Source organism: Microtus oregoni, unplaced genomic scaffold (assembly GCF_018167655.1).
Source record: "Microtus oregoni isolate MIOR12 unplaced genomic scaffold, Mior012 000057F_ref0000458, whole genome shotgun sequence".
Taxonomy (NCBI): Eukaryota; Metazoa; Chordata; class Mammalia; order Rodentia; family Cricetidae; genus Microtus; species Microtus oregoni.
The window spans coordinates 8883494-8897918 of record NW_024543833.1 but is presented as its reverse complement, the minus strand read 5'-3'; the positions used below and the strand labels follow the sequence as shown (position 1 = coordinate 8897918).

Here is a 14425-nt window from a genome sequence, read left to right as displayed (position 1 = left end):
GCTGTCATTCTCTTTGGTGTTTGCCGTCTTCAGTCAAAGGGGCTGAAGCAAACAGATTTTTTTAAGTCATTATTTTAAATTTGCAAAACTGACAAGTAAGACATTTAAGTCAGACTTTTGAAACACTCTACCTGTTTTTATCCTCGATAGTGAGGGAAACACCCTTTGTTAGCTTTGTCTTTGGACCTCAAATGCTATTCCTTTCTCGCTCCGGAGCCTTGCTTTCTTGCTCTTTTCCCTGAACCCATCTGCTGGCGCCCTCTGCTGGTAAGGCTCATGCAGCTGCCCTCAGACCCTGCCGGTAAAAGTGGCTTGCCTGGAGAGCCTCCTAGTGCTGCCGTGTTCCGGTTGCCTAGCAACAGATGCTCTCCTTGCCCTAGCTGCAAATCAGTTTTCTGGGTTACCCTACAGGTCTGCTCTGTGGCTCCCGATGAGCCAATGGGTCTTCTGGATTCTGATTCAAAGTTTGGAAACATGGATGAGGGTCAGTTTTCCAGGCTATAAGAGCAAAAGGCAGAATATTGGATTTAAAACTTCTGAAGTTTGGGGACCAAGGATGTAACTCAGTAATAAAGCACTTGCATGCCCAGGTCTCTAGGCTTGGTTCCAAAGGAAAGGAAGACGGAAGGGAGGAAGGGAGGGCACAGAGCCCTTGAGCTCCTGCCTATAACAGGCTGAGGCTGGTTTTGTATTTCTCACATTTAAACTGAAATCACTGGACAAAGCAGGCACTCTCACCGTTTAGACTACGGAGTCCGCAAGTTAGGACGGTGTGCTGATGAACCCATGAGAGGTTGTACTGAGCCTGTGTGAGCCAAGCAGTCACTCTTTTAAGTCACCACTCTGAGCACTTGAAATGATGGTGGTAGTAATCTCTATATTTTGTACTAAATTTTTTTCCTAGAGACAGGACTTAGGCCAGTACCAGCCATCACTCAATGGCCAGGAGCTACCTTTCCAATGTATGTGTTATCATTATGTTGATTATCTACTAACTTTCTGGGTACGGTGCTGTTCTTCATTACATCGATGTATTTAATCCTTAAATTTTATAACCCTAATTTGTATATCTGATCAAATGACTTTTGCTTTACTTTTTGAGTAACTGCGTATCATACTACCTTAAATATGTTTTGGGGTATCTAACTTAATTCCCCTTTTATAACTTTTTGTGACCTGTGTTTTGTTCCCATCTCTTTTAATAATTTATAAATGTCTTGGCATTTTAAAATTGACAGATCCTTTTAAATCTACTCACACTATTCTGTGCTTTTAATTTCACCCTCCTTCTCTGCCTGCCCCGGTAGCTATGGTATCTCCTGGATCAATACGTGTGTTAGCACACTCACAAATGTGGCAACTGTGCTAGACAGCCATCTCTAGACACAGAACTTTTAATGTAGTTCAACATGGAATGTGGCGCTGTATGTTTACGTCTACCTACGTAGCCAAGTTGTTGCTTTTGCCGTTTAGAAAAAGCATTCTTCTTTTCAATAAGATGCTACACTAGAGAAATACTTTATGAATTGAAAAGTTGGTCCTGAAACCCCTGCCACAACAGCCCAGGCTTTGACTCAGAATTGTCTCTGACTGTTGTGAATTCTTCTCGCATTCAACAACTATTCACAGTGAATCCCTGGTTCAGACACTGCAGAGGGTTCCGGTGCAGGAGGTGCCCAGTTTGGTCCTCATGGCACCCACAGTCAAATGCTCTTACAGTGTGGCAGAAAGCAAACCACTGTGTGCAGTGTGGCAGATGATACGGAGGAGAAGCATGGGCTCTGGGAGACAGGAAAGGGGGGTCTTTAGGTGTGTGCGGTGGCTAATTTCGGTTGTCCACCTGCCTGAATCTGGAATCGACTCAAACAGCAAGCCATTGGCCACCCCGGTGAAGGGCTTCCTTAATCACGTTGCTTGAAGCAGGAAGACCCAGCCCAAATGTGGGCGGCACCTGCAGGAGGCAGCTCAGATGAAAGGACTGGAAGGGGAAGCTTTGCTTTTCACCTGCTTGTCTCCCGCTCTCACTGACAAGTTCACTTATCCCGTTTCTGCAGCTTTCCTTTGCTATTAGAACGAGCTTTGTCAGCCTCCTAAAATAAACTAAAGCCCGGCAGCTCTCCAGGAATCTCCAGGTCTCTCGCACATGAGTGGGACAGCTGAGACCTCCAGTCTCGTGGACTGAGCAGCTAACAGGTTCTCAGCCTCTCACTGTCAGACTGCCCTTGTCAAACTACCCAGACCGTGTCGTGTAAGCTGACCTAATACACTGCTTTCAGATATATTCATTATATCAGTTCTGTTCCTCTAGAGAACCCTTACTAATACAGCGTGTCTACAAGGGAGATGATGAGGCCAAGGAGGGTAACCAGGAATTAGCCACCCACCAAGAGAAGAGCAACAAGGCTCCTGAACCCACCTGGTTAGTAAGGAGGGGTGAGGGAGAGTAGAGAAGCTACTGGAGGGTCTAGAAGAACCAGGGAAGGGGTGTGCAGGCAGTACATAGAAATAGCAGTGCAAGGGCAACGTCGCTCTGGCTGCATTTGAATAAAGACAAGGGGAACAGGCTTGTACTGCTGAAATTGTGCTTAGACGGGTGATCAGGGACCACAGTAGCAGCAGAGGAGTGTTAGAAACATCCAGCACACACAGCAATGTGTTGTGCTTGCAAGAAAACCACAAACCTGCCTCGAGGTTTAGAAAATCCCTAGAAAGCAGAGGGGAAGGAGCAGGTTGGAGGTGTGGGCAGTCATAACAGGCAAGTGTGTCTGGAGAGAAAGGCTGAGCCTAGAGGCAGAGGACGTGAGCAAAACTCAAAAGATGGTAATGTTGTGTGGCTGCTAAAGGCCCAGAGTCAAGGAGAGGATCAGACTCCAGAGACCAGAAATGCCCTGATATTGTCAGTGTAGGAGCTCAGGCCACTGTCGGGGTACCAGGGGTTGAACTTTAGGAACTCAGGCCATTGTCGGGGTACCAGAGGTTGAACTTTAGGAACTCAGGCCATTGTTGGGGTACCAGGGGTTGAACTTTCAGGATGAAGGAGAGAGAGAGAGAGAGTGGAACTGGAGCCCTGGAAGATGGAAGACTGGCACAACCAAGGAGGGGAGACTGAAGGTCTTAGTTTGCAGTGGGCAGTGTGGGTGTGTGTTTGCGTGCTTTAGGAAAACAGGCCCCACCAGAAGAGAGAGAGACAGAGACACAGAAAGATTGGAGCTGTGGATAGAGCTGATGAAACCAGAAGAGAAGCAGAGAGAAGGGAAGAAACCAAGAAGGCATGGTCTGACTGTGGGATAAAGTAACACGGTTGGTGTCTGCTCTCTGGGACGCAGGCCAGGTCGTGTGCTGGTATCAGGGGGGAAATGTGGGGTCTGGAGACTTCGTGCTCAATACCTAATTGTCACCAAATTGGGGACCATCAACTTCTCATGGTCTCTAGGACTCCTTTTCACTTCCGTGTCTCAGTGCTGGAGTCCAATCCCTGCGCTCGGGCACCTCTTTTGCTCTCCTCATCCCATGCACTTGGACTGTGAACACAAAGTGTAGCGGTTAACAAAGCTAAGGGCTCTAATTTTTAGTCACAATAAAAGACCAGCAGGTGCCAGTTTCTTGTCCTCATCCATTCCTCTGCTCTAAGGTCAAATTCAAAGCCATGATGTGTTCTAGAAAAGCCGTGTAACTATTCGACAGAACAGCAGAGGAAAACGGGGGCTGGAGGTAAAGATGGGCTGGAAAGGTGGTAGCGGGGGCGAGCTGGAATAGTCTAGAAGCCAAAGGGAGCAAAGGCGATGTGACTTGTTAGCCTGCTAGCGATCCTCCTCCCTGATAGAATATGCATGATCCCAAGTCCCTGCTCCGCTGGGAGCAAGGAGGCTTTGGAGGAGAGCGAGGAGTGCGCACCCAGATGCGCTGGGGCGCAGGGTGCTAGGAAGACACACGGGCCAGAGTGTAAGCGCCCCTGTCCCTTCTGTGACTCACCAGGTTAGGGAAGCGCCCCTTTGAGCGCCAAACCAACTCCTACCCCTGCCACACCTCCATCTCCTTCCAGGGGAGCATGACCCTCGGGGATGAGCACGTCAGACTTGAAAAAAGCCAACCTCGCAGGTGGCCACAGTCCCCCTGTGGGGACCCTTTGGTACGAGCTCTGACCCTTTTGTGCTGCGCTTAGCCACTACGCAGGCAAGACCTGGCTTTTCGATTACGCACAGTTCCCCCACCCCCACCCCACCCCCCAACTTGGCACCTCCGTAGGGCGGTGCTGAGCCAGGCGGAGGCGGAGCCCAGGCACAGCGCCACCCAGCGGTCTCCAGCAGAGCCCGTCTCGGGCTCCGCAAGCCGTTTCCCCAGCAGGTTCCTAAGACGACCTGCCTTTAAGGAGCGTTTCCCTGGGCGCTACTGCCTCCCGGCACCTTTGCTTAGCCGGGAGCCTGCAGTGGGCAGGGGAGGGAGAAGCCGGTGTGATCCCAGATCCCCGGGAGACTAGGCCATCTCTTTCAGCTTCGGGGAGTGGAGAAACCGTCCGCGGGAGCGCACATCTCGGGTTCTCTCTGGCTCTCGTGCGTCTTCCTACTTGCCTGACGGGAGTGCGAGTCAGCAGGCATGGGGTGTTTGGGCAACAGCAGCAAGACCGCGGAAGATCAGGGTGTAGATGAAAAAGAACGCCGCGAGGCCAACAAAAAGATCGAGAAACAGTTGCAGAAAGAGCGCCTGGCTTACAAAGCGACTCACCGCCTGCTGCTTCTGGGTAAGGCCAGGGTGCACTGTCGCTCTGACCCTGGCAGCTCCCAGCGTCCTGGAGTGCACAGTGCCGGGCTCACAGTCACTGGCACAAGCAAACCAGACTGCGCACCACCAGGCGCCGGAGCTTGGCTATAGGGCGAACTACTGTAACCACATCTGCTTTGTACTCGAAAGACCCCACGTAAAGGAAGAACACGTTGGGTAGCGACAGGTATGGTCCTGGCCTGATAGGAGGACATGGATGACCACCTTCTTTCTGTTTGTCCGCAGGGGCTGGTGAGTCCGGGAAAAGCACTATCGTCAAACAGATGAGGATCCTGCACGTCAACGGCTTCAACCCCGAGTAAGAATGCCCAGTTTGGATTTGCTTTCTAAATTCTGTATCAACCACATCTTTTCTCAGAAGTACTTTCTCCACGCAGTTTTGACTGGGGTGGTGAGGAAGTAGGAACCTAGCATAGAGTTTGTTCCATTTAGGCAAGCCCTTCTTTGGCGATGTCTAGTTTAAAAAGAAAACAGCTTGCCAAAATACTTAATTTGTTAGGATTCTTAGGGGAACATGTCTCTAATACTGGCGTGGTGCTGAACCAATACATTGATCCTTTATCCCTTAGGATCTGGAGGAGAGGGGGCTCTCGAGACCCAAGCATATTGGAATCTGTTGCACAAAATGGTGTAGTAGTTGCAAAATACCTATGAATATCTTTCCATTCGCTTCGTATCTCCTCTGAATGATTCATGGTACCTACTGCAACATGTTAATAAAAGACTGACTGTATCATGTTGGGTGGTTTAGGAAACAGTCACAAGGGAAAAAATGCCTGTACGCATTCAATGCAAATACAGGTTTTTTTGTTTTTTGCCAAACCTTGGGGGGGGGGGGGTCTTCAGTTGATTGAATCCACCAATATAGAACCACTTATATGAAACCTAACTATATCGCAATACACCCTTTCTCTATAGTACAGCCCACTTACATCTACTTCAGTCTATAACTATCAGTATAAGGAATAGGTTTGAGTATAACTAGTTGTATTTGTGTGCGAGATCCGCAATAATTGTGACTATATGACCTTGATGTGTGTTTGAAGCTGTAGGGTTTGAAGCAGATATATTCCCTTTGCTTGGAGCACAAATTGGAACGGGGGCAGTGTTTTCATTTAGGAGGAAAAAGCTTAACAGCCGCCTTGAGGTTGATACTGACCTCTGGGAAACTCGGTCTACTGGAAGTTTTAAAATCTTAACGGGTTTCTATTGTGAATGAAATTAATAACAACCCTCTTTCAATGCAGGGAAAAGAAGCAGAAAATTCTGGACATCAGGAAAAATGTCAAAGATGCTATCGTGGTAAGGCCTCCCTTAATGTTTGTTCACCTGAGTGTTGAGTAGGCTGGACTCAGACTGTGTAAACTAAGTATGTAAACTATGTATTTCTGATCATCTTCCATGGGACCCTTACGTTTTATATCTCTCTGTTGACTCTCCCCCTTCATCCCATTTCAGACAATCGTTTCAGCAATGAGTACTATAATACCTCCGGTTCCACTGGCCAACCCTGAAAACCAGTTCCGGTCCGATTATATCAAGAGCATAGCCCCTATCACCGACTTTGAATATTCCCAGGTAAGAAAACGTTTCCTCGGACATTTTCCATACGGAGAGGTGGACCCATTTCAAGTGAGGTTGCTTTACCGGAAAGCAGCGTCGAAACTCTAATATATCTAGCCCTGTAGATGCTTCTTTTGTGCTTACTAAAAACAGTAAAGACAATGGGATTGTTAGAGATGCCTTTATGGATATCTAGGTGGCAGACCATCGGGGACATGGTTTGTCTCTCGGAAACGTTGGCGGTGCCTTTCCTGGTATGTTTTTAAAGCCTTGTCGCATATAACAAAAACATAAATTACATGAGCCAAGAGGAAAGCTTATGGCGCATAACTCCCTCTGTGGGAATAACAGAAGATAAGAAACAGAACTCAGGTTTTTCTTAGGCTTCGTGTCCATCTGATCACAAGAAAGTACGTGTTGTAAGTAACGGGCCAGCATTCTGTGTGTTGTATCAAGCAAGATACAGTGTGGTTTACATCCTTCTCTCTGCCAGCTGCTACCCATCACTCCTGTGCCAGCCTTACCTGTGCTGGAGCGTGAGCGAGCGCAGCCGGTGCGAGTTGTCTCTTGTTGGATTGGCACTTCTTTAACATGGTGTTTGGGGGTTTGGTGTGGCAGATTTGAATCAAACTGTACACTAAGCTTTCTGGGAGAGTCATGCTTGTCCCAGTGATAGCCAAAGAGTATGTGTACATGTTTATATGCATATGCACATGCGTATACCTGTCAGTATCATATTAAAGAGCTTTCGCCACCTGGCAGGTGGTTTGCAGGCCTCTCCTCCAAGTGCAGCATCCACTGTGTAAACAGGCCTTGCCCTGCCCTGGCGTAAAGGCCTGGTGCCCCTGCTGCTCTCTTCCCTGATCCCCATAAAATACCATCCTGTGGATTCCGTATCACGTTAATGGATAACAATTTTTTTTTTTTGAGACAGATTCTCACTACATAGCCCTGACTGTCCTGGAACTCACTTTGTAGACCAGGCTGGCCTTTAACTCACTGAGATCCGCCTGCCTCTGCCTCCCTAGTGCTGGGGTTAAAGGCGTGTGCCACCACTGCCTGGCTAACAATGTCCTTCTAAAGAGCTGATATTTTCATCCTCTAGTATGATTTTTGCTTCTGATAAGCATAAGCATCCCAGTATAGCCAGAACTATCTGTACAGTTTCTGAAAAGGAGCTCAGAATAACAGAGTAGCTCCATAAGTAAAAGAAATTTGGCATCTGGCACAGGCACATAGGTTCCAACTGTGTCTTTGCTTATGGGTGGCTGGAAATGGGGTAAGGTGATGGTCAGGTTGGTGAAAAGTAGCCAGACGCTTCTGCCACACCAGGAAGCCTCCTGGTTCCAGCTGCAGGACCTCTGCTATGCTCTCTGTGGTGTTTTCTGCCTTGGGGATGGCACGTAAAATTACAGTCTTGGTTCAAACAAAGAGTGGCCTTCCCATTCAGACTCAGATGTAGACTGTCCTGTCATGTTCTCCCAAAGTCCTTACATATGCCTCAGCATTTTCCTTTAAAATGCCGTTGCTGGCGAATGCGCCGTTAAGACTGACCGCTCAGCTCTGCGTCGTTTTCTCTCTGCCCCTGAGCTCTCACGGATGAGTCTTTCCATCTGAAATTCGGAAAACCCAGATCTCTCCTGTGCTGTCTCGGGTACTGAGAATGTGACTTTACAGCTAAATCTGACGTATTTTAATAAAGGCAAAACTTGAGGAACCATTTACTACATATACATATATTTTCATAAGATCATTATCATAAGCCACATTTAGTCGTCCACTAGGTAAAAGAGGATTTGATTCCAGCAAATACAAATACACGCAGTGTGAAGGCAAACTCTTTCAGGAGCTGCTCTGTTGATTTTTTTTCTGTCCTAGCACTCTGTGGTTTCGCATGTCTGTGCTTATGTAAAATGACAGTATTTCATTTATTAAAAAAAATCTAGACTTATATAAATAAGAATTTAATACTAATAGATAGCATTGTTTCTGAAGATGCTATTTCTTAATATGCACTCGCTCTTCATAGACTTTATTTGATAGTGCCTGGAAACATTCAAACTACTTACATTTTGGCATGCGAGAATTTGGAGGGTGCTAAGTGGGGTTGTGTTTTATGCGGGATGCGGGCCAGGCGTGAAGAATGGATTGTAGAAGGCAGGAGTTGCGGTTAGATGGCCATTTTGGAGCTGGCTGAAATTATCCAGACGCGGAATCATGGGGTGATTTGGTGTGGCGTGCTGACCGTGGGGACAATGAAAGGGTCCTGGGTTGGAATATACTTTGGAAATAGAATCATATGGTCTGATCTTTGCGTGTGGTTATTGAGCCTGGATTTGTGCACAGAAAATAGAAAGAGGTTGGTAAAAGAGAGGAACAAGGAGTATTGTTTTCCTGGGACACTGGAGATCACCGTTAAGACACCCAGGTGTGGCACACAGGGCATGAGCTGCAGGCTTGGAGTGAGGATGGTGAAGGCTGGGGTCTCCTGCACAGCGATTGTGTGATAGGATGGGCCAATTAGGAAGACTCTGGCGAAACACTATGTAGATACCCAGGCTCCTAGTAGCTAAGAGGTTGTCTAGGATACCATGGCAGGACAGTGTGATGTCAGGAAAATTAGAGCAGAGGTGAGGGGGCCTGAGAAGAACCATTCAAGACTGAAAGAGACCTCCACCACAGGGCAGTGTGGAGAAGGTGAACCTAAGGAGGCATTCAAGGAACGTGGCTTTTGTAGCCCAAAGGTCAGCAGTGACCTTGACAACAAGCAACTGGTATGCTGAGAAGAGGATGTGGACCAAAAAAAAATGGAGGCAGCAGGAGCCTCCTAGGTCTTCTTCCATGGGCTCTGCTGGGAGGAAAAGTCAAGAGGGAGAAATGAAGAAGAGTCAGAGAGGTCCACAAGCATTCTACTCCGCCTCGAAGAAAATCCAGGAAGCTAGTGTCCAACAGGGCAGAAAAGGCTTAGAGAGGTTTTTAAAATGCTTTATCTTATTCTATTGAGAGAGGCGGAGGGAATGAGATACGGGGAAGTGTTCACACCATGGTGCACATACAAAGGTCGGAGGGGGATTTTGTGGAGTCAGTTTCCAGAGAAGTTCCTTTGACAATCAAAGATCCATGATCACTTCTCAATGCTTGTGACCTGTATTCTTTAGCAAAGAAAGAAAAAAATGCCGGGCGGCGGTGGCGCACACCTTTAATCCCAGCACTCGGGAGGCAGAGGCAGGCAGATCTCTGTGAGTTCGAGGCCAGCCTGGTCTACAGAGTGAGTTCCAGAACAGGCTCCAAGGCTACAGTGAAACCCTGTCTTGAAAAAAAAAAAACAAAAAAGGAAGGAAAGATGGAGGGAGGGAGGGAGGGAGGGAGGGAGGGAGGGAAGGAGGGAGAAGGAAGGAAAAGAAAGAGAGAGAGTGTGCAAGGAAAGGAGGTCGTTGACAGAGCCTAGTCTCTCACAGAGCATAGGGAGAGGGGATGGAAAACTCAGAGAGACTGTGGTTGAATATGAGGAAGGACAAAGGACAGGCTTAGACCAAGGTAAGATGGTAGATTTGGGACAGGAAAAGGAAGGAAGGCTGCCTGGCAAAAGCCTTTTGAAACAAACTGTTAAAGAAAATTGGCACATGTCCATAAAAAAATATTATCTGGTTTGGGAATTTTCACCAACTGCTATTATTCGTGGTTCTGATGAACAATAAATAAGAGAGAATGAAGCTACCGTGCTCTTGAACCAGGTGATGCTGCTATTCCTTCCGCAAGCCAGGAGTGCAACAGAAGATTTCATACCAGATGCCAGAAGCACAGTATGCTGAATTTCCCAGGCCCTGTTTTTGGGAGGTGCTGTGGGGGAAGGGAGCTTGTGATAAACTAGTCTAAAGCCTACTATGCAAGCCAGTAACAGTGAGCTAGCCCATGGGAGCCCAAACTACTCAGATCCCTAAGCCTCTTTATCACAGCCTCAAGGCTCCCAGGCACCACAGAGGGGACATGGCTGTGCTCTGATTGTAACCCAGGTTGTGGGCCTCATCCCCACTCTGTGTTGCAGCCCAGGGGTCCTAGTGGTCTGAGTAGATACCCGTTCTCTGTCAACTCTTCCTTCAATTTATAGGCAACCAACAGACCCCAGAGCTATCCCCCCACTGCCTTAGGCAACATTCACAAGCAGTCTCTTTTGTCCCATGCCAAGAACCAGTGTCCCCTAAACACAGCACTCCTAGGGGAACTCACCCCTAAGTATCACCATGGAGACAAGCTAAGGAACTCTGACCTCTGACCTCTGACCTCTGTGCCATCTCTGAAGATGTATTTCATGCGGAGAGTGTTTTAGGTACTCTCTGTCTGATTGGCTTCATCTCTCTCTCTGTCATCAGCTGCCTGCCCCGAGACCTTAGGCCCCACCCCTACTGCGTTATTTTCACATTTTTATTTCCCCTTTTTTCTTAATTTCTTTCTTTGGGAAAGAGACTTGTTCTATGTGAGGTAGAGTCTCATATAGCTCAGGCTGGTCTCAAATTCAATGTATGGCCAAGGATGACCTTAAATTTCTGATTTCCCACCTCCACCTGCTGAGTTTGTGGGCTATAGGTGGTACCAGCATGTTAATTATGGAATGCTGGGGGTCATATCCAGAAGCTCATGCACACTAAGCAAGCACCCCACCAACTGAGCTCTGTGCCTCATCTGACATCTCTGCCCCAGAACAAGTCCCTGCCCCTCCCATGTGCTCCCGTGTGCTCCCTTGCTTTCTTCTCTTACTCCTTCCTCTTTCCTTCTTCCTCCTCCTTCTTTTTTCTGTGGGGGAGGGGTGAAGGTTTCAAGACAGGGTTTCTCTGTGTAACAGCCCTGGCTGTCCTGGAACTCACTCTGTAACCAGGCTGGTCTTGAACTCACAGAGATCCACCTACCTCTGCCTCCCAAGTGCTGGGAGTAAAGGCCTGTGCCGCTGTGGCCTGGCCCTTCTTTCTTCTTAACCCCTGAGTCTTAACCCTCCTCCCCAACAGGTCTTGCCATCTCTTCTCCAAAGCCTGGCTCACCTGCCGTTTATCATGAAAAACCAAGGCTTCCACCACTGCCTTTGCCTGCTACACAGCTGTCCTCATTCACCCACTGACTTAATGACTTTGGCCGCTAACGAGTGCTCAGCTAATGCCAAGTGATCAAAAGTCTAAGGAAACAGATTGCTTGCCCCATTTTAAATCTCTCCAATTAGCGAGGCTAGTCTTTCTTAGGAAACAGATTTGCTTGGCGTAGTATAAAGTATTTTGTTTGTATACTACCCCCTAATTTTTTGCAGGTCATTCTCAACCATGCTGAGTTCCTCACTATACCTACATTGAGGCATGTAGGTATGCTTGGGATGTGGCATTTGGCATAGGTTATGCTCAGTAACTATGCTAAAGCCAGTGTTCATCTTCTGCTCTGCTCTGTATTGTGCTTGGGACCAAGAGTCACCCAAGAGAGCATAGCATGCTGCAGATGCTTGACCTCTGCAAATGCTTGGCTCGGTGAAGAAGCAGCTTGTTAGGAACACATACAATGTGTAATCTGAAACAATGAAGCGTGAGGCTAGCATGATTGGATAGCAGCTTCTTCGTGGAGACTCCATCTTTGTAGCCGGTCAGTGACTGTTCGTGGGGACATGGCCTCAGAGCAAAGGCTTTGTGACAGACGGCACCTGTGGAAAGCATTCCCAGCAGAGCAGAGAGGAAGTCTGGGTTGTGAAGAAAGGACCCCACTTCTGCTAGAAACAGAGGCGGGCTAAAAAAAAAAAAAAAAAAAAAAAAAAAAGAGTCTCAGAGAGATGGGATGTGAACTGTCAAGCCCACCTGAATTTTAGGTTTTTGGTTTTTGTTTGTTTTGGTTTGGTTGGTTTGGTTTGGTTTTTTGGGTTTTTTGAGACAGGGCTGTAGAACAGCCCTGGCTGTCCTGGAACTTGTTTTGCTAGACCAGGTTGGCCTTGATCTCATAGAGATTCTCCTGCCTCTACCTCCTAAGTGCTGGGTTTAAAGGAGTGTGCTAACATGCCTGGCCTTGCTGACACTGAGTAATCATATGGTATGCAGTACATTGATAGTCACATACCATAGAAGTGTGTAGACATGGGGCTTATGCAGAGAAGTGTATAGAACTCAGGCTGAGCAGTGTATAGAACTCAGGCTGAGCAGTGTGTAGAACTCACATTGAGTTCTCATCAAAGCTCACCATTCCCCCAGATCAAAGGGATGAAGCTACTAGGCTAGGCAGTCTTGACTTGTATGGAAACAATGTCCTGATCCGGCAAGTCCAGGTCTCCACAGGTTTCCTTCTCAATATATTTTGCCTTTCTGTCCCAAGTGACCACATTGCAAACCTATAGTGTACTCAAATCACTTTTGAATTAAAAAATAAATAAATCTATGTGGGACCAGCATGGTGGCACACACCTTTGATTCCAGCACTCAGAGGCAGAGAAGGTCATTCTCTGTGAGTTCAAGGTCAGCCTGGTCTACAAAGAAAAATTTAAGACAGCCAGGACTACCTAGAGACTGTGTTTCAAAAAAAGAAAAGGAAAAGAAAAAGGAAGGAACATTATTAGTGAAAAATACACTCAGGCACGTTGTATTAGATGTATTTTATTTTATAAAGCATATACATTGAGATAAAGAGAGATAAATGAATATTGGCTGCTTTATATTTCTCTCCCATTAAATGTTCTCATGCCAAGTTGAAGTTTTTAGAATAAACTTTACCACAATTTTATATATTACCCCCTTAGTGGCATGCATATCTATAGCATGTATGTATGTGCCTGGACAGAGGCTGAGTCACACACAAATAGCACTGAACATGTGGAGAGTGTTTTAAAGATGTTCCCAAGATGCCTTGCTTTGTCCCATGACTATTCCTCAAAAATTTCCTAAGAAAAAGTGACGGCAGTGTTCACCTCAGAAAGGTTCAACTCGTCCCTGAAAAGGGAGCCCAGACCATCTCTTGATTTTCTGCCCTCCTCTGCCACACACGGTTTTAGCAACTGTGTTTCCACCCTGAAGAACCAGGTGTGGGGCCCTAATTAAGAGAGAACATTTTAGCTATCATGTCCATAGAAAATGACAGTTGTCGGGGCTGGAGAGATGGCTCAGTGGTTAAGAGCATTGCCTGCTCTTCCAAAGGTCCTGAGTTCAATTCCCAGCAACCACATGGTGGCTCACAACCATCTGTAATAAGATCTGGTGCCTTCTTCTGGCCTGCAGGCATAGACACAGACAGAATATTGTATATATAATAAATAAATAAATATTTAAAAAAAAGAAAAGAAAAGAAAATGACAGTTGTTACTTGAGCTTTTGTCTTTACCAAGTGTCACCAACACTCCCGAGGGACTAGAAGGAGTCTTCATTTGAGAACATACTGAAGTCTCCTCAGCTCTCCTTCCCAAGCCTATTCTCTTCACCCAGGCTTCTCACCATTATCTAAATGTCGTGTTGTTCTACACACAATGCTGGAGAGGGAACCAGGGCCCTAAGTGTATTTAGAGGGCACTGTACCAGTGAGCTACACCCCCATCCCAAAGTATTTTTTTAACTTCTTATGTTTTTTAATGTCCCTCAAGGGTGTGTCTTTATTATTCTCATTAAACTACATAATTAACAACCAAAGACGCTAAAACGGCACTCACTGGCATTGGTAAGTGCCCGGGAGAAGCAAGGCAGTAAAATTTATCATCAGTGTTTCTTATTTCTCGAGCTAAACCTTCTACTTGCTGGGGTATACACTACGGAAGAGTGCTTGCTTAGAGTGTGTGAAGTATGTTCACGCCTCGACACAGAAAAGAAATAAAGTAATAAGTGGCCGCATCGAATCCTATTTAGATTTCTGTGAGTGATGAATGTGTTTCGGTGGGCACCACCAGTGCTTTCTGGGTGATCATTCTGTTCCGTTTTTCTAGATGACGGTGGAATTTGTGCCAGGTGCTGTCTGGATTATGAACCTATAAAAAAAACAATGTCCTGGCAGCACCTGCAGAGTTTGAATAATCCCAGCAGGCTATGATAGAAGCTAAGCCTCTGGGGAGCAGCCACTGGGGCTGTCCCAGGGAAAGGCAAGG

The 14425-nt window shown here is 46.9% G+C and overlaps 1 protein-coding gene across 2 annotated transcripts in view; it reads left to right on the top strand.

Annotated features, from left to right (window-relative positions):
* Positions 1–14425, top strand: part of Gnal (G protein subunit alpha L) — a 104287-nt gene that overhangs the window by 26733 nt on the left and 63129 nt on the right. The window contains exons 1-4 of one of the 2 annotated variants that reach the window (XM_041639195.1): positions 4323–4738; positions 5005–5077; positions 6027–6081; positions 6238–6357. In XM_041639195.1, the coding sequence (XP_041495129.1) occupies positions 4594–4738; positions 5005–5077; positions 6027–6081; positions 6238–6357 (393 nt within the window). In that variant the 5' untranslated portion in view covers positions 4323–4593. Of the gene's footprint in view, positions 1–4322; positions 4739–5004; positions 5078–6026; positions 6082–6237; positions 6358–14425 lie in introns of those variants that run through there. The other variant, XM_041639194.1, reaches the window with a different exon arrangement.